Here is a 20,525-nt window from a genome sequence, read left to right on the forward strand (position 1 = left end):
GTGTGTTTGAGACAGAGTTTTCCATGTAGATTGTAAGGTAATTAGAAAGAGAGGGGAAAAAGAGCAAAATGAAAAACTAATAAAGAGAAAAAAAAACAGCTTTGTGTCACATCCAGAACAAAATTCACATAATAGGCTGAGAGTTTGTGAGGCGGTGGAACTTTCCCTGTGTTACAGTATTTAAGCATTAATTAGAAAACAAATGTTTAATGTCTTGGGGTGAAGGTGCAAAAAGAACAAAAACCAGTCTGCCTGCTCCCATTAGACCAAGAGGCATCCATGTCACAACCCTGCACCAGCTCAACCCCTCTGTGTACTGCTCTGTTCCCTCTAGGACAAGCAGGTGGAGAAGACCAGTGGCACCAGTGGGGGAAGCAAATGGTGCAGAGGATTTGAGCTGGGATGACCTGGCAAGGTACTGGCAAGGAAGAAGAATGGAGCTTGTGTAGGAAGATGGAGCAAAAAAAGACATAGTGAAGGAGTTACATGAGGCTATCTTTTTAGCCCCTTAGCCCTGACATCTTCTTATTTTAAAAACAGAAAGCTCTAGGGCACAAAGCAACCCAAAGACAAATCCAATCTGTTCAGCTGGAGGCTCCTCCCTATTCATAAAGCCATGAATAGTTTTCAAATATTCCAGTGTTATTAAAAAGAGGAAATTCAAATACTTTATAAGCTTTGGGTTATAGGATTAGGCCTGTAATAGTTTTACTTGGCTTTATAAGCCTGATCCTGTCCCAGTGAACATGATGGGAGGTCAGTTATCAAGCCACAGGGGGTAAGATAAAGCTCTATATGAGCTGCTATTTTTTACTCTTAAAGTTAGTCTTATTGGGCCCAGCCCAACTTCAGCTGAAGTTAATGAAAAGACTCCTGCTGACTTTAATGGGAGTTGGATTGGCCCTATTGTCCTTTGTTGAGTAAAGTAATTTTAAAAGGTCAGAAGGTGAATTAAAAGAAAAAGAAACAACTACATCGATAAGCTTTATTCAACGTGCTCACCTTATAGAGAAGAAGTGTTGTCTTAGCTGGTGAGAGTAGTTCAAACTAGTCCTTGTAGACTCTGCAAGGATAACAAAGTATGGTTTTACTCAAAAAAAACAAGTGGAAATGAAAATTTCTGAGTTCCGATTTAATGATCTCCCAGTGGCTTCTATCTGCTCAATTTACAAATAAAACAGACACCAAAGTTAGACCCTAATCTCAATGAAAGCAACCTTGTGCCAGTGCAATTTCACTGACTTTAATGGCTTTCTTCTTGATGCTTCAATGGATTTCTTCTTGACTGACATGGGTGGGAGAGCTAAAATAAGATGTTCTGTTTCTAATTGCTATGGCCACACTTTGACTTGATCAATGCACTCTTCCTTCAGGACAGTCGCTCCTCCACCTACATCTGAAGCAACTTGGTAGTCAAAGTGACAGGGAAGAGTAGGACACTTAGTTAATAAATCTGCTGATTGTGTAAAAAGGAGCACAGACACAGCTGATTCTCCAAATGTTCCCTTGGCTCTGAAGGACAAAGAAGACAAAAAGGAAAGAAAACTTACTCTTTGCTGTGTGAACCTTCTGGGTTTTGACTTGCACTCTGTGTCCTCTCCAGCTCTAAGAAAAGCAGAGTACAGGTTTTATCACCATAGTCAGCAGATAAAACTATAAAATGAAAAGTTGCTATTTTTACACAACACTTTTTCATTATAAATTATAGACCAGTCTCCCTCAGAACAATTCTCATGCACTAGGTGTCAGGAGATGCTGCTGGCAATCAGCTTCACAAACTTTTTCTTTTCCTGCTTACCCTTTTTTACAGGATGCATTTTAGGATCCAAGGGGCAAAAAACATGCTAAATTTCTTGGGAAATGCCTGAAGGAGTTTGGTTTTGATTTCTTTGCATTGTCCTTGCTAAATATGTCATGCTGTGAAATTCAGATAGCCTTCTCTGATGCAGGAAGTAGCAACAGGAAAATTAAAGTGTACACCCCCTCCACACCCCACACCCCAATTTACTGCCATTTTATATATACAAAAAAAATCTCTACCAAGCTGAGATGAATCAAAACCATCTTTCCAGCAGATGGTTAAAACTAAAGGGAGAGAAGGATGGCTTCATTGGGCTAATCCAAGAAAGGGAAAAGCCCTCTAAGCAGCTCCCTTTGCAGGCAGGTTAACAGTCCCGCTCTCAGCAGGTTCTGACCATCAATGAACTAACCCTTTCCTCCAACTTGCCTCCCACTGGGCAGGAATTCAATGCATGAGCAGAGGTCAGTGTTAATGCCATCCTGCTAAAGGCATCCAGCTTTCATTCACAAAACAAGCCACTTTACTGGCTTCAGAGAGAAAAGGAAGTTACCCAGGAGAAGAAATGCACAAAGATTTTCTATTAAGCGAGAAGCAGTTTACGATACAATACCAGTTGCAAAAGGGTTGAATCAAACATTGATATAATATATCTTTAAAGCAGCTTCTTAAGCAAGAATCAATGAAAGATTATTTTGCCCATGTCTAAGCTTAATGGCACACTTACACAAATAAGATGAGAAACTACAGCTGCAGTGAACACTTGTGCTGCCTGCTGCAGTTTATAGAACAAACATTTGGGATCTATCTGGCTAGTCATGATATATTTTTCATGTGATCATCTGTTTATGCTTCTTTGGTTTATATGTCTTGGGACTGGGCTGCGTGCCAAGGGGTTGGGGGCTGCACTCAGCAAATGGGCCCCAGTCCCACGGGAGCTTTGCAGGACCCTCAGTTACAGCTGCTACAGCCTCACAAGGGAGCAGGTCTCCCCCACTCCTCCTTCCCATTTCTGAGGATGCAGTGTGTTTGGAGCAGCATGGCTTAACCCCTCCTGTCCTTCCCACAGCCCCTCTCCCACTGGAGCCACAGACTAGGCATGCATATGTAAGGACAGTGGCATATTCTCTTTAGTGCACATTTTAACCAAAAAGCTGTATGGTGCCCTGGGGTAGCTCAGCTGAGCCAGTGGTGGAGACATTTCTGTACTTGCTTTAATTTTTTTTTTTTTTTTTCTTATGTGGTTTGTGTCACTAGGCCAGTGTATTCAAAATTAGGAACTTGCCATGGCTGCCTACTGAGCTGGGCACCCTGGGTTGACCACTGTCCCCAGAGGCTCTGTACTGTTGTTCCTGCACCAGACCACCCCCTCCTTCCATATGTGATTCCCATGGCTGTCCCACCAAGGAAACCTTCACCTTTCGGCCACGTGCATCCACAGAGGCTGTGCTTTCCACCCCAGCTCCTTGCCTTGTGCCTCCCCGTCCACAGCCCCACAGCCAGATTGCAGTCCAAGGTACAGGGCTGATTTCTGCCCTCCCAGACCACAGCCAGCAGGACCAGGTTGCACCAGCCAAGGGCCAGCCCATGTCAAGTGCTCATGCCCATTGAGCCCCCATGGCCTCCCTAGGCTGGACTCAGTGGGTGCTCCTCTCCAAAGCACAGGTGTGGCAGCAACACACTGCTGCTTGGCAGTCAGATCATCAAAGTTGAAGATAAAAAATCAGGGTGAAACCTGGGCTGAGCAGCTGTTAAGATGCTGGGAAGAGGCTGTCTGCATGTGAGATGTCCTGCTTCACTCCCACGGATGAAGTACAGCTAGTTCAGAAAACACTGAAGCAGACACGCTTCTGTAGGAATTGCAAAATATAGAGGTTAAAGGAGCCTTAAAATAAGCCAGTGATGGTTCATGCCTTCGGCTCAAGGCTATGATAAATTTTAGAAGTGTGATGCTGCTAGTGGAGCCTCCAGCTGTGATGAAGCAAAACCAGGGCTCTCCCAACATCACAGCACTACCCAGGTACTGGCAGCAGGCAGGAGGGTTCAGAGCAGCACTTGAAGATGGTTCTAGTTTTGGCAAAGGAGTAAGTCACTTTGAGCCCCCACCCAGAGTGGCTGTAGAGTAACAAGAAGGAAATGCAGAACGAACCTGGGTAAAGCCACAGACACAAACCACCACGCTGTACCTGCCTATTCTGCTGATGGTCACTGAAGTTACCCACTTCCCTGACTAAAAGGCAAATAAATGATACCATTCTTCTCCACCAGTAGTCATGCCTCTGCTCTGCAGAGGACCACATACTCCCCAGACAAGCAGTGTGAGGGCTGTGGGGGGGTGTGCCATGTGTCCCTCACAGGTGCTTGCCCCATCTCAGCCAGGCTGGTGTTGCTGGCTCTCCCAGAGGAAACTGCAGCTTGACCTTGCCCTTCATCACAACAGAGACTAGAGATTCTGTGGGTCCTTCTGCATACACACACACTGGGACTTTGGGCAAATAACAGTGAGGTCTGTTATGCCCTGCCTGCTCTCACAGTACCTCAGGATTTTGTGGGGTGGACATCACCAGAAGGTGATGCACCCAGAAGGCCGTAAACCAAAATAGTCTAATCTGCTGGCAGGATCTCAACCATAGCATGTGGAAAACTGCCCCTCCAAAAATCCCACCACTGAGGAAAAGTCAGTTGAAGTCCCAATACAAGCAGCCTGCTCATCTGGAGAGGAAAGTGCCTGTACTTTTCAAATGTCTCACAGCCAAAAGCAGGTCCCGCACGGCCTGGCATGATAAAGGACGAGTGTGTCGGACCCTGACTCAAAGGGCTCTATAGCCTCTGTGGCTGCTGGCACAACCTGGAAGGACAACCCTGCACACAGGACTGTCATGCAAAGCTGAGGCATGTTAAATCCCTGGCTGAAAAGGGTGAGTGAGTGTTTCTCTGTGCACTCTTTACCTCCCTGAAGATGTTTACTTTGCTCCTTGTGCTTCTCCTCTATTTCCTTCCTCTCCACTTCACACCACCAATACATTAAGGACAGAGTAGCAATGAAACAGAAGAAATGAAAATGCAGTCTCAGCAGCAATAGCTCTCAAGCTGTGCTGGAAGGAAAAGATTAAGATGGGTGGCTGAGGGAGGGGAGCAATGTGCTTGTCTGGCTGGTGGGTCCCCACAGGGAAGCCCAAGTGCAATGGTCTCTTCACAGCACTTCAGTCTGCAGGAATACCATGAAGAGAGAGGATTGCCATGCAATCCCTATCCATTGCTATGCAATGACACTTCACAATCAGGTGCCAGCAAATTTGCTGGAATGTGTCCATGCAGTGTGGCCAAAGAATAAGAAAAGGAGGTACAGAGAATGGAAAAGGAAGGAAGTGCGGAAGGAGGTCCCACTCTCAGTCTGGGATGTCCCAGTTCATACACTTTTGAAAAGAAATTATTTTTCATCATGCCTAAAGTGGGTTACACAGTGTAAAGCCTCCTCCTCATTGCTCATTAGCATCACTGAGTCTTTCAGACAGAGCCTGGAGGCCTTTTCCCTGTGTCAAACACGTTATGTCCCGTGAAGGTCATGGGGATGGCTGAGTGAGAATAGTTGGCTGCCAGAGAGGCTGGTGGTTGCTGCACTGGCAATTTTTCTTTTCATCAGTCATTTTTAGGCAAGCCAGGATATTCCTTTCTCACAAATCTTGATCTTAAAGTACAGGCCCCAGATTGATTAATATTCTGGGTGCTGAGGGAATTTCAAATTCCTGCAGTGGGACATATGTCTACAGAGACTCTTTGTAGTATTTGAGACCCTCGGTAATACTTGAGTGGGTTCAAGTTTGGGTTTTTTTTTTCTCTTTTTTTACGATAGCAATATGAGAAAGCACAAAGCTCACATATCTGATGATTGCACAAGTGGGATTTTTTTGGGGGGGAGAGAAATAATTTCAGTCTGATCTTTTTCCATTATTTTTATTCAACTCTACATTCCTCAGTTCAGCTCTACTTAAACACAAAGAAGAAACAATGAAGTGGCGCTTGTGTGAGGAGCAGCACTTGGAAGAGACAGTCCCTGGGAGACCACAGGTGCTGGTGGCCTCGTTTTATAGGATGGCGACTGATATCCACCAGTGTCTGGAAACACCAAGCTTATTCACATGAAAAATAAATCTCATGTGAAATATGGGCTTCCATGGATCATCTAGTAAAGGTGAACGTTTTTTATATCATATTGCACACTAGGAAATAAAAACCAAACTGCACTGACAGGATGCATTGACAGTGCCCTTTCTACAGCAGATTTTTATGTGTTTTCCAGAGTCTTTAATTCTCTTACTTCAGAGTCCCCCTCACTGTGGATTTATGACATGTTTCCTGCCTCCCTTCTCCTCATCTGTTCTCCCACATCTCTTACTTGAACTACTTTAAAGTGACACGTTGACGCATATCCATGCGATGAAAGCGGGCACATAGCTCCAGACCCGACAAAACATGTTTCTCTGCAGCGTGGTGACCCCAGAGCAGCCAGCACTCCCTGCCAATGTCTGAGTGCAAATGCAGTGGACAGACAGAGGGACATATACCTGGCAGGAAAAAGGCCAAAAATGGGGAGGTAGAAAGTCTTGGCCTCCACAGAGTAGTCAAGATATTGCTCTATTACCAATCGAACTTTGGATGCCAACTGGACTTCAACACTTTGGATGCCTCCCTGGGGCTACTGGGTGAGAAGTAAAACTCTCACTGCTACTAAGTCACAGCCCAGGATGGCAGTGCTTTGACAGTCCCCTCTGGAGCAGTTATCCCCTGGTAACTTCTGATACCTGACCTAGATATATTTACCTTCAAAACCCAAAGCCACCCCACCACCCTCAACCCGCAATCTTCCTCCTCTTTCTTCCTCTAAGCCCATCTGCTTGCTCAGCTTCAGAAGCAGGGGAGCAAGGATAGCATGCAGAGCAAGGAGCCAAGTGTGTGGCCATGCCTGTCTGGGGACTAAAGCAAGGGTTGCCCTCTCTCTGACTGACCTCAGATTGCTCATAACTGCTTTTGTGCCTTAGTTTCCCCCTACATAAATTAGAGTCTATTGGGTTTTTTTATTCTCCTTTCTAACTGTGTTCTTCCCCCATTCTTACTGATTCAGTTCAGCGCCAAAAAACATCTGTATTTGCTAATGTTTTGAATGAAATAATTTAAAACATGTTTTGAGTCCTTCTGCCCCTCAATGCACTGCATTTCATGGAAGTGTGAAACCCTAGCAGGAGGTTCAGACCCACAAATTAAGTATACCAAATGCTGTAAGAGATCACTGTCCTCTCCTCACTGAAGGTCATCATTGTTCTCTGTCTAGATCAAGGAATCTCCTTGCTTTGGTCCTTACAAAGAAATGCTTATATGGAGGACTGTCTCCCAGCTCTCTGCAAAAAGTGAAATGCTGAACACTCTTGTGAAAATATTGATCCTCAGCACCCCTTCCTGGGACATCTGTTCCAGGGCAGCCTTTCCAATGGATGCCTTGAGCAGCAGGGATTACTCATCCTGCAGAAACAGCAGCACATGGCAGCTTGCTGCTTTTGCCTTCTGCTGGGCAGAGGCTTTTGGAGGATGTGCACTTTTAAGGGATGCATTAATTTACCCTTTAAATGATCTGGCTGCTTTCTGCAGCTTTAGAGGCTGCACACGGTCTGGCCGCATCATCATAGGGAAATTGCTTGTTCCTGGTCAGTACAGCCATAAGTTAAATCTCAGCTGTTCTCTGTGTAAATGTGGACATCAATGCTATGCAATGTGACAGCTATTAAGACCCTTTTCACTAGAGTAAAAAAGAGTATTTTCACCATAACACTTGTAATATAATTATGTGAAAATATGTAGATCTGCTTGCAAAAGCCCCTATAAAGAGGTGTCTTTAAGGATATTAAAATTTTTCCAGTGTTAGCATGAATCTTAGAGCATGATATCTATTGAGATTAGCAAGGGGACAGTTTTTAAACAGGGCTATGGAAAATCATTACAAAATATCAAACCTGTGAGGTCATGCTCTTCCATAACTTTGCAAAACACCAAGCATTTGGATTAGTTCAGACATCTATCACCTGTAATAAAAATATGAATTGAAAAAAGCCAGTTCAAAGCAAGGCTTGCACAGAGCTAACCAGCATCCCATAGCATTCTGCAGTACTGAATCCAACAGAGTCACTCAGTGCTGTACAGAAAAGTTCTGTCTCTCGCTTCCAGTAAAACCTCCTGCCTGGAAATTTCACTGGGTCCCTCTAGTTCTTCTGCCACAAGAAACAGAGTTCCCTATCCATCTTCTCAACATAATCTTACAGTATTCTGGTCATCTGTCAGGATACTTTGGACAGAGACAAAGAAACAAGATTTGAGACGGAAATAGTTAAAATCTCACTCTGACAGCTGCGTAAGTGGGAAGCAGCCTGTGTATTTGAAAGTGTGAGAATGAAGCCTGCTGTATACAGAGAAGTGGGCATTTGTGTGACTTCTCAGTTTAGACATAGTCCCTCACAAGGTCACTGTTTGCCACTGTTCCACCAGGTCTAAAGGCCTTTGGAGCAGTTTTTTGGGAAGATTTTGTAACTCAAGTCAACCGTGACCTAGAAAACACTAGTCCATTTCAATACGATAGCTTTGCTCTCAGCTCAGATCTACATGAATAGTGTTGGGAGTTCAGAACATTAAAAAAAACATAGAAATGAGAATGGGCTGACCTCTAATTCCAGGGAAGTGTCACAGGAGTCTTGTCACCATTTAAAGTCACCTGCCTTCCAGCACTCACCTTGAAGTTCAAGGTATGCTGGCCATAGTCCCTCTCCTCTTCCAACACAGGCCCTTTTAAAAAAACGTTCTTATTTGAGTATTGAATATTCTGCAGCTGAGCTTCAGTCTTTGTCTTCTCTCACTTTTTTCTATAGCAGACTTAATGCTTAAAAACTAACGATAAACCTACTGCAAGAAATCTCTTAAGTGAATCTAGTGGGTTATCACAAAGATCTCTTTGGACAAAGGCCTTTTCCATGCTTCCTGGCCAGTTAAAGCTGGATACACACCCTTCCGTGACACACTTCCGAAGAATTTGCTAAAGTTGATAGCAGAATTTATCCCAGGACAGCAGGGAGAGCAGAGCATAAAGCACTATGAAGGGGTTTGCAGGATATGGCCCTCAAGCACGAGAAGTGATCTTTTTGCCACATGCAGCTGAGGAGTCTCAAACAAATGTGCTCTGCAATATTCTCATACAAATGGCATTGGGCTGCGGAAGCATGGAGGAACCATTTCTGCAATATGCTGTCAGCTGGCGAGAAGTTTTTCAGGAAAGAAAGCACACAGCAGCTCCCAGCTGCCTTAGGCTACAGGCATCAAACCTACGAGCAGCCTTGCTGACACTACATAATTGTCCACAGGTAGGGCAGGCTGAATGGCACCCTTTGAATCACAGAGTTTCATGTCTCTGGCAAATGGAAAAGCAGACATCAATAGATGATGAATATAGTGAGAATTGTATTCTAATTGGAAATAAGATGTATATTACCTTGTACTGGATCAAATAACATGAAGGATTAAAATGGCTGTGCTGAATAATTGAGATCCCAGTTGTATAATTTTTCCTATCATTTTAAAGTTATGCCACGGAACCAGAAATGTTCCACTAATAAAAAAGGTTGCTCATAAAAAGGAGAAATATCAAAGAGCCATCAGTGAATAGGAACATTAGAGAGAGAAGAGGAATTTTCCCACTCCTCACCCCTTTTGTATATCCAAGTACTACTTTATAAGCTTTGATTCTTTTATAAAATTATAAACACAGAGAAATTTCTGAGAAGCAGCTAGTGTATTCATGTCTGACATATGGTGATGCTGAAAATTTCCCTTACTTTTTTTTAAACTTATTTTCCCTTACATGCATTTCAGGTGCTGTGCAATTAGGAAGAATTGGCAATACTTGATCACAGTAACAGCTGCATCCAGTTGCAAACCGGCAATTCAAAGCAGGAATACTCATTGGGGTTTAAGACAACTCCACCTGAAGGATCACTTTCTAAATCTAGACATGAATAAACGGGTTCCCTTCTACTGGGACTGTTTGTCCCCACTGCCACACAAATCAAGAAGCTTTGTAACCACAGGCATATTTGAAGCCTCTGTGTCATATTACTAGTAGCTTGAAATTCAGACTACAGCCTCTTTGAAAAGATAGTATTTTTCCAGAAATGTTTATTTTACATTTAGAGCTGTTATTGTTATTTCTTCTCAGTAGTGTGGAAGTCCAGTTGGAAGAGTTTTCTTTCCTCTGCATTGAAGCTGAAAATTCCTGGAAAGCCATGACAATATTCAGCATTCATGATTACACAGACAGACATATTTCATGAAAATTGCATAGGCTTTTAATACAGGATTATGAATGAGCTCTAATGTTGAAATTATATTAGATTGGATTTCAGAACGTATTTAACATATTTCCATACAGCAACCTTGGGATGTCTTTTCAATAACAGTGATTATTGCAGGCAGGCTGTTTTTTAAGAAAACATTAGTTCAAGGTGGACAGGGCTTCCTGAAAAATGTTCTACATCTTTATGGCTGATGTTTTAGTTGTTTTGAATTAACTCTTTTTCACAGCCAGAATGAAACGTTTCACCATATAATTCTTCATGCATGTCTTCAAACAAACCTGGAGCCTTTGCCGTGAATTTTTGAAGCTGTAATACAATCTCAGGCATGAAAACTCTTTGTGAGCTGAAGGTGAGCATTTTGCCCCAGGTTATCTGGTTTCTCTCAAAATATAAATATTCTTAGGTAATGTCTGTCCTTTAAAAATAGTGGTCACCCAAGGTGATTCGTAGGCATCTCTAGTACCAACCTGTGAACAGTCCCAGGGTTACTCTTTTACAGGTCTCCAACAGCTGACTGCCCAGCCCACAGATCTTGATAAGGACAAGCTGCTTGATCGAGTGGAATGGAGCTCACATTTACCTCTAATAATGACAAACACATTGAAATGATGCATTGCTCAGGAGGCATTTGGAAAGCAGAGGTCAGTGACTCACTGGGATCTGCCTGTATGAGCAATTTCTCGACCTGTCCTCATGGCACCGGTCCCCTGAAACAGTGGCTCAGCTCTGCCATTTTTCCCATTTTTCCTTCCTTACAGAAAGCAGCAGGGTTCATACTCCTGTCTGGAACAGCAGTGATTTCAAACGCAGTTAATTTGAATATATCTGCTAGATTAGGCTCAAGGTAACTGTATGCCTTTGGTGGTTCTTGTAGTTGTCTCCTGGGTTTGCAGCGGTTGTCTCTCCATATTCACTCGCTGCCAAAAAGAGCACATGGACTATTGTGGTACACTGATGCTGCCTGCTATTTGTCTCTCTTTCACACTGGTGTCAACCAGGCATAAAGCTACAGAAAACACTTAGATTTTACCAGTGTGGGGCACTGAAAAGCTTTCTTTCAGTCATTAGCAAGTTTGATAGCTCTCATTAGTCTACTTTAGTCACTGGAGAAAAGAGATGTATGTTTCCTACACTGGTGGCATAAACACTCCCCTCACTTTTATACTGCTGGAAGAAATGTGTATTTTTAGGGCTAAAACAGTAATCCATTCACAGTGCATTTCTGAAACCAACTCTATTCTATTCACCTCACTTAAATGGTCAAAACTGTGAAACTGGATGCCCCAGGTTCTACTCCTAACACCTAATAGAGATTCTTTGAAGGGATGTTTTGAAGACATTTGAAATAGGAAGCCCTGTGCCCTATTCTCACTGCTGTTGTGAAACTCTAGGTGAGTCCACTCAGATGTGGATTTTTATTGCAGTTTAACATTTCTAAATACCATGTTGGTTAAGAATAGGCTGAATCCTCTAAAATTGACTTTTATTTTTGCCCTCTAACTTGACCCATGGAATGTATCTACTAATTAAATATCCACAGGAAACAAATGTCTTCACAGAGGTAAAGTAGTTATCTATGGCAATTGTGGTTTGTGGCATAAAAGCTAGGATGAAAAAAATCCACATTCAGAAAGACGCATACATTTTAAAACAGTATATATGAACTCATGCATGGCCACCCAGCGAGGGAAATGCCTGGAGACAGAGGCTTTCTCCAGAGCAGATTTGATAAGGTCTAGGACTTGGCTCTTTTCAGCCAAGCTGTCCATAGATATGACAATTCCTGTACTCTTAGGCACAGCAGGCTTGGCCAGTTAGCAAGGAGGAGCAAAGCTGTGCATCCCACTCAGTCAGCCTCAGCCCTGCAATACCATTCACAAGGGATGCAAAACTCTGTTTAAAAGTGCCTCCATTTGTACTAATAGTAGGAACTTATAATATTTTTTTTTCTTGCAATTAAGAACTTCTCAAAGAATTATTTCTTCTCTTTTCTTCTGATGACTTAGAAGCAAATCCAACTTTCAGAAATCTCCATAGCCTGAATAGTTGAATCAACTGAAAGATGAAATAAAATACCCAAAGGAAAGTGGAAAACCTACCATCTCATATCTCATCTGGGTGTAGGAAAAATGCAGCTCCACTATGACCAAAATGCGTTTACATAAAACCCACTACTGTGCACTGTCTTAGCCTTTGAAGAAATCACTTTCCACTGTAAACACTGACTGCAGACAACACAGAATATTTATTCCTCTCATCTGCGGATCTTTCACATGCTTTGAGGTACTTGAGTTCACAAGTGAGAATACCAAATATCATCCCTGTTGCATATGCATCAGTCAGCTCTTGGACACTCTCCCTTGATGTCATGGTGTCAGTAAGGATGAGTGAAGCTGCCCTTTGCCCAGGCTGCTGTTTGGTTTAAAACACCAGGTTTGGTTGTCGCTAAAAGCACCTCCCACTGTGGCTGTCCTTGTTTTCCAAAGTAAACAGTCTCTGGCGTCTTGTGACCTGAACAGCCTCAAGTGTCTGACCTTGAAAAACAAAAAAATATTTTATTTGAAAAGAAATATCTGCAACCTAAATTATTTGAGGCACTGCTTTCCTTCCTCAGCAGGATGCTGGAATGTCCAGGCTGCGGCAGGAGCTGCTCGTACGCCACAGACATACACAGGAACGTATTTGCCCTCTAATGATATATTAGGCAATGGTTTTGAGTTGGCAGGCTACTAAAAGCCCTAGCCAAACAAAGATAAAATTGTAATTTATCAGCAGAGAATGCTGAATTCATGGTCACTGGTGGCTGCTGGGACTGGTGGTAGCCCACAAAGCTGAAGCTGACAACATAAAGACAACAAATTCTGGATACTATTTGGACTTTTCTCAGCTTTGGCGGGGGGGGAAAAAAGCTGTTTGGATTTTCTTCCCTAGAAATTGCTAGAGCTAGGAACAAGATAAAATGATCACCTTTCTCAAAATCCAGTATGACAAGGCTCAAGCAGCAAAAGTGTATGAAAATACCGTGATTGCAACTACCTTCTGCAGCATGTAAAGGAAGGCATGAAAAAAGAGCAGTGGGGGTGCTTGCAGAGAGGCAGCCAAGGCACTGGTTCACTGAGGAGCCAGCAGTGCTGGGCTCTGGTGGTATAGACCTCTCTTTTGAGAATATGGTCCATGGCTTTTAGGTCTTATATTCTCTGTACTAGTAATTTCAGGGAGTAGGATTTTCCAAAGGCCTCATCTTCCTCTCAAAGACTTTAAGGATTCTTGAAAATATTTTATCTCAAGTTATGTTGAGAAACCTTTCCCAGTAGTTCCTTCCATCACTTCAGATTTCTAGGAGCATTGTTTCACTAAATTCAGTGCTGTTAGACACATCAGAATTAAGTTAAGAATTATGTCTTATTTTTACAGGGTTTCACAAGTCTGTGCTATTTTAATTGTCCTGAGTTAAATGTATCTTAACAGTGCCATGATGGAAATCCACGCAGTTTACGGTGAATCAGAGGTACAAACAGCATGGGGCAAAATCCAAGTTCCTCTCCCTTTTCCCACCCTCCATATACCCTTCCATCTCCTGACTGATCTCTAGACGGAAACCAACTGTTCTTACAATGAGGAATTTAATCTCCTCACCAATTCTAGCATCATTGCCACAGTGATTTCTGTGAACTGGTCCCAGCACCAATGAATTTCACAAAAAACCACAATGAACAGCTAAGAAATCACCAGGGATGCTGGCTGTAACAGACCTAGGGCAAACGTGGGGTTCTGGAGGTGAAAGGATCTCTACACCATTACTGACCTTTGAAATTTCCTAGTCCCAGAGGTGTACTTTCATGGGAAGAAAGAAAAAGCTGTTTCAGATCACACCAGATATTTTCTGCACTGCCCAGCAGTTATACCTGAGGATGTTCTCCAGATGTTAGTGTTTCTATGAAACATACAATAATAAAGTTGTAAACTGGACGAGACAATACTAGAAATGTAAGAACAAGGGTTTTAGGGTGGCCTGGAAAAACATGGACATTAACTAGCCCACACACGAAATCAACTTGTCCTCCTTAAGAGGCCAACAAAGATGTATTTTATTTGCTTTTCCAGAGAACTGCTACTTTTCCCAGCAGGTGGGCACATACAACTTGACATGGTTCTTATATTGCCAACAGGCAATTGTTTATATTTTGGGGAACAGATACTCCTTTCACTTGGGCACACAAAAAGTGAGAAGTGCAAGGCCTGAGACAAGATGAGGCCACAATTTAGACAGTTTTTATTCCACACTGAAAAGAAAATAATAGTGTACCATCGTCTGGAAAACTACAAAGAGCAACTACTGAGAGTGCACTGGCTAAGAAATCTGCAGAATGAAATGTCTCAACTGTTTGCACACCGCCTAATGAGAGTAAAACAGGACTTTGAAAATGGGAACCTGTTGTCTTTTCTTCTCTGGAACTGTTTCGCTTTTCTGCTATATTGGCTAAGCAAAATGTCTGAGAAGACTGGCTACAAGTCCTAGAAGGTCTTCAGGGAAGGCTTCTGCATATTTCCTGCTTAATTTGGGCTGCTCAAGTGGGTCCCAGCCCCAAAAATATGTGGACATAATGGAGACTTAGACATAATGATTTCAGAGCGTCACCTGCCTACACTACTAGGGGTTTGGTTATTCAAGTGATTTCACTGGGGCATGTTTGCAAGTATTATCTCACCTTTGTTTTTTTTAATGTGACTGTAAAAGGAAGATGATTGTTGGCTGCTGTCATGGCTTTGATCTGAAAAGCCTAGTCAGGCCCTGTGGTGTATGATTTCTCTTTATGACGAAGTGTGGGAGCAAGCCAGACTGGAATGCAGGTCTTCACATATGTAGGATTAGACATTTTTGCAGGTTTATTGTGGAACCTGTAGGTGGCCTCACTTTAACAGTCAATAAAATGAGAAGTATTAGTCCAGTTTCCCCATGTGCTAAGCAACATTTTGTCATACTGAACTTGGAAGCTGACAAATTTGCTTCTGGTGCCATTGAATACTCTGCCATTCATTCTATAAACAAGTGGGTACAGAGGTATATTACACTGATTGTAATGCAGAAAGTGCAAACATCTGTTTTGTTTTTATCCTTAAATTCCTTCAGGGAGAGGAAAAGAGAGGGAATGATTTTGAATTGCTGAGTTAGGACCAGAAAAGTAGCCCATGTCATGTATTTCCCATCCCCTCCCAGACCATGGATAAAGGACAAGAGTACTGCCAGCTATGCAGTGACATTAACGAGACACATTTTGTAACAGAATGAACAATAAGAAAAAATGAATACATATCACAAATTCTGTTAGAGAAAGTGTAACACAAATTAGATTGGGTAAATGGACTGCAAAACAAGGTAAACTGAAATAAAACCGAGACCATTCAGTATAACTGAGTACCACATTTGCATCCACACTTGGCATCATGTTTGCAACAATGCATTCTTTGCTGTCACCCCAACAGAAATCCTGACTTAGGATGCTGTCTTATTTATGTGCTGTAGTCACTGTGGTAAGGCCTTAGTTTTAAGTACTTCATATACACACACTGGGGCTTTGCTTTAGTGTATGAGACCTGATAGAGCTTGTGAAAAAGGCTTATGATTCAAGTACCTTTCATATATGGAAGGCATATAGCTACAACAACACTAGAATCTCCAAGCAGATGGCTAACTGGCCTTGTGTGGCTGATCCTGCCACCACTGCTTCTCCCACCCTGTGGCTGAGGCACCCTGGGGAACAGCAGGAGCAACTGTGAGAGTGTCTCTTACTAGAAATTTCTCTGGTTTTGAAGTGGTGGGGTACACATGCGTGTTAAGAAAAACTGCATGCGATGCACTGCAGGACACAGCCTGCCTTGAGCTAGACTGGAGCACAGAGCCACCCCCTGTGTCTTCCTCCAGCACCAGCAAAAGGATGCCTCTGGAGATCTGCCTTAGCACTGCACCTCTGGGTGCTGACAGACTGGCCAGGTTATGCTGGGAGCACAGGGCAAAGCCACCACGGGGCATCCAGCTCTGAATCTCTTTCGAGTACAAGTTAGTACCTCATTTAGTACCTCATTTAAGACATATGAAACTACTTCAGTTTTGAGAGGGAATACAGTGGATGGGTGGGGCACAGAGTCCCAAGACACTAATTTTCAGACTAACAGGGATCATACAAAACTTGTTAAGTGTGCAGTGTGTCATCTGGACACTTGGCAGTGTTAGGGAACAATTAGCAAGGGATTTAATTTCGATGTAACTCTCTGGTTCCCACAAACATAAACACGGAGACCAGCTTAAAAACGGCCTGCAACTCCTACCCCTCCCTTACACCTATCTTTTAAAACCCGCTGCAGGGCTGATTTAGTGTCAATAACCTGCTGCCTCTGCAGTACTCCAAACCTGCATCCTTGGAGATGAAACTTTGGCAGAAACCACCTTGTGGTTGTACCTTGCCAGCTACATTCCTCCACTGCAGACAGAGCCTGGCACTGCAAGGCTCCTAAGACATGCTTGCCTGCAACTCACCACATCCCACACTGAGTCCTTCAGAGGAGACTAAAACTTCTGCTAAGTTCAGGTTGAGCCTTTCTCTAAACAATTCCTTGCTCTGCTGAGGAGTCGGTGTTTGTGATAGTCTCTTGAAAGCTGGTAGGTGCAAGGACACCTGGTACCCTGCAATGCTTTGTCCCTGCCAGAAAACTGCTGGAGATTAAGGCACTGTATGCATAATATTCACAGTAAGTTAGGGGAAACAAAGTCAAATCAGTTCCCTAATATCCTGTAGTGAAGGATGCAGAAATCTGACATAAAACCACAAATAAGGAAGCAGAACAGAATTATTTATAAAGAAATTTATTTTATATTTGTGTACAGCAAATATATGAAAACAAATTTGATTTGAAAAATGTATATTTGATTTCTTAAAAGTATTGAACCCTCTTATGGAAAGGTTTTAGTTATTAAAAAGGTACAGAAGGCTAAAATTATACTCAAATAATATATGTGTGTGTACGTATATATATATAAAAAACATGTGCAATTTTATATATATATAGTATATATAAATAACGTGTGACTTACATGATTTTTAAGGTATCTTATTTAAACATCTGAGTAAAATAGAGATATTAGAAAATATAGTTTGGTATTTCTACACAGTTTGCATTCAGTTTTTATAAGCATCTAGACAGTGCAAAATTTAAACATACAGAAATATTCTATTCTTCTATACATTGTGCTCAGCTCCCAAGTTTCCTCTGTCATGATCATCACCAGACTGAACCAAATTTGGAGGGTTCAATACTAGCCCTTACTAGCATCTTCTAAGAGCAATGAAAGGAAATCTGTCTTACCTTGCACTGTGCTGTGGTATAGCTTGGGCACAAGGACAATGCATTTCCTATATCAAATGATCTAACTCCCAGAGATCACATACACCTCACCATATTGATTCATTTCATTGCATCCCATATCCTGCAAAAATAAATCTCCTGTAGGACAGCATACATTACTGTGTTCTGAAGCTTAAGTAATATATTTCTTTAACATAAGGCAGGAATACACTGAAATTTGATAATACTTAAATCGAAGAGCAATCTGGAATTAAACCACATTTATGTACCACATTTTTATAGATGCTGCCTTTTTAATGTTTATGTCAGAAAATGTGGTAGAGAAAACCTTCTATTCTTTAAATAACAGCAAAGGATAAAAGCAGCCCTTCTAGAAGAAATTGCTAAAACCTAACAACACTAGGAAAAGACACTTGGCTGTCTTGAAACACCAAAGGTCAATCTGCACAACCTTTCCTGCAGCTAAAGAACAATTCCTTGCATGACATCTGGGGGAATACTCACATGAGTAGGTGCTCACTGCAGCAGAGCCCAAGTGTTTTAGTTGTAAATACTTATCATTCTTATTTGCATCTATTAAATGTTAAGGTGCGGTATGTCTTTTTCATGTCTTTCTAATGTTGTTTAAAAAAAGGCAATTATGACCATTCCATATGCTTTCACAGTAGCTATATTTTAACTGAAGGGTGTTTGAACTTTAGATAATATGTTTATTATCACTGACATAAAAACTTCAATCCTGCTTCCATAAAAATCAGTGGTTGCTTTGTTCCTACTAAAAATAAAATTGGATCCAAACATGTTAGTCACAAAGTTTGCTAGTAGAAGTAAATACCGTATTCATTAAGTCACTCAGTGTTTAAAGGCAAAGTGGCATTAGCAAATACTGTATAGTATAACTTAAAGAACAGTATTATGCACAATTCTAAGTGTTATTCAACAGAACCAAAAAGTAGCTGTGAAAAACATCTTATAGGACAGTGAATTTTGCTACATGAAAATTTCTGGAACTGTGACAGGCTTTTTTTTTAATTAATTTCTTACACCAACACTATCACTCATGTCCTACATTTCAATTGCACAAATTAAAGATTGGATCTTGTATGTAGTATGCATCCAGACCAGCTAATCTTTAAAACTGCGTATGTCAGGAGGGTCTCCCTCTTTCTGCTTCATTCATTTCTAAACTTCTCTCTAACAGAAACTGTCGTGTTTCTGAATCCTTGCAGCAACTGACAAGATAAAGAGCCTAGTGTCATCCTTCATCTACTTCACTTTGCAAGTTTATCTCTGCACTTGCCCATATAATTACCCCCTGCGGATTTCAACTTTAATTCAGATTTGCATTACACTAGTTGAACAGGCCTCGAAAACAGACAAAGCCTCATTAATAACCTTCAAAAGTGAGCCTTACTAGTTAAAACCTTGATTTAAATACTAAACAAAGGGGAAACACAGATGCTGAGACAATATATATCCTCTCAACCACACCCTTGAAATTTTGGCAGTAAATTAGCCAAAGGATGGTTTTAACATCTCATACATCTCTTTCAGTTGGAAAGGAACAGCCGTAACTACAAGTTTTTGCAAGGTGTGGCTGATGCTGGGAGATAGTTGAATACATACGACCTAAGGCTGCATGCCTCACATGTCAGAACAAAGCAGAGATGTGCTAGGAATTCAGGATTTTCTTATGCCCAGAAGTTTCCTATAGACTGGAGATAAACACAAGTCCCATTTCCCAGGCAAAAAGGCATAGTGTGTAAACCTAGAGTAACATAGTGTTAAGAAGAAACTAATAACTAATGATGTCAAAGCCTCTCAATTTAAAGATTCCCCAAAGCAATCTCAAAGAAAAGAAGAAAAAAGAAAACCTGTGGACTCAGTCAATACATTTTTCAATCCAATTATACAGCAAATGTACTGGCAGGCAAGGCCTCAGTTCTGAAAAGGTGAGGAAGAGGAAGGATGGTGCAAAATGCTTTCATAGATTTGAACATTCTTAGCATATAAGAGAGCAGGCAACTTGAAAACTAGAAAACATTCCTTGTAAGATGTGTGGGATCAACAGTTTTCTGTAGGCTCTGCTTCATCCTACAGCTCAGCTTTGCCTGTTTGGGCAGGACTGGCATTACTGCTGCCTTCTCCAGTGTTATTCTTGTCTGCTGGCTTGAAAGATAACGAAGCAGAGTTTGTGCAGTACCGTTTACCAGTTGGGCGAGGTCCATCATCAAAAATATGCCCCAGGTGAGCACCACACTGAAACAAAACACAATAGAGTATCACTGTGTCTGTGTGCTGCTCGATGGCATCACTGTGGTGATAAGCAATGACTTGCAGCTGCTGCCAAGGAAGAGCACCGGTGCCCACGTCGACCTTTCAAGTGGGATCGACAATCTACATTTATTTGCAGGAGTGATCCAGGAAGATGACCTTCTGAGATACCAAAGGCAGCTAATACTCCAAGCCCGAATTTTCTGGGTGTTTCCTGTTATACCACTATGTATGCTTGGCTGGACCACCATCTCCGAGGAGCTGCCTGTTTCTGTAATGATTTCATGGCAGGAGCACAGCTAAAAACATGGTGGTGAGGACAGCAGTGCCTGTTTCAGTTTCACTTACTGATGTAAGGAAATCTGTGTAAGAAAGGGACAGCCTCAGCTCTGGGCTTTCCTCAGCCTGCAACCATCTGCTACACTGCTTGGTTAAAAAACATTAAACCCTTTGGTGAGCCTGGAAATGACCTAAAGCACTAAAGATATTCTTTAGAGTATGCTCTCACGCTTCTTTTTTTTTTCCCCCCTTTCTATAGCCTGGCACTCTTCTGAGCATCAAGGTTCTTCTGGGTGCACTTCTTGACCCTGGAGGGGATGGAGTTCAGCCTACTCACCTCACAATAATTTCTATAGTATATACAAGATAGGGACAGGTGACAGAAAAAGACCTGTAGTGCAGATATGTAAAATATTTCTTAA

The 20,525-nt window shown here is 42.1% G+C and overlaps 1 protein-coding gene across 14 annotated transcripts in view; it reads right to left on the bottom strand.

Annotated features, from left to right (window-relative positions):
* Positions 1-20,525, bottom strand: part of MSRB3 (methionine sulfoxide reductase B3) — a 205,654-nt gene that overhangs the window by 108,556 nt on the left and 76,573 nt on the right. For 12 of the 14 annotated variants that reach the window (XR_015772589.1, XR_015772588.1, XM_088055782.1 and 9 more), the window contains 2 exons: positions 1,551-1,605; positions 1,003-1,063 (listed from right to left, as the gene is read on the bottom strand). Coding sequence is in view for 12 of the 14 variants with exons in the window: in XM_088055782.1 (XP_087911908.1) it covers positions 1,003-1,063; positions 1,551-1,605 (116 nt within the window). In the remaining 2 variants the exon portion in view is untranslated. Of the gene's footprint in view, positions 1-1,002; positions 1,064-1,550; positions 1,606-17,034; positions 19,810-20,525 lie in introns of those variants that run through there. The other 2 variants (XM_005519329.3, XM_014249010.2) reach the window with 1 other exon arrangement.

Source organism: Pseudopodoces humilis, chromosome 5 (assembly GCF_049639895.1).
Source record: "Pseudopodoces humilis isolate 2021_Gansu_Grassland_sample_001 chromosome 5, ASM4963989v1, whole genome shotgun sequence".
NCBI lineage: Eukaryota > Metazoa > Chordata > Aves > Passeriformes > Paridae > Pseudopodoces > Pseudopodoces humilis.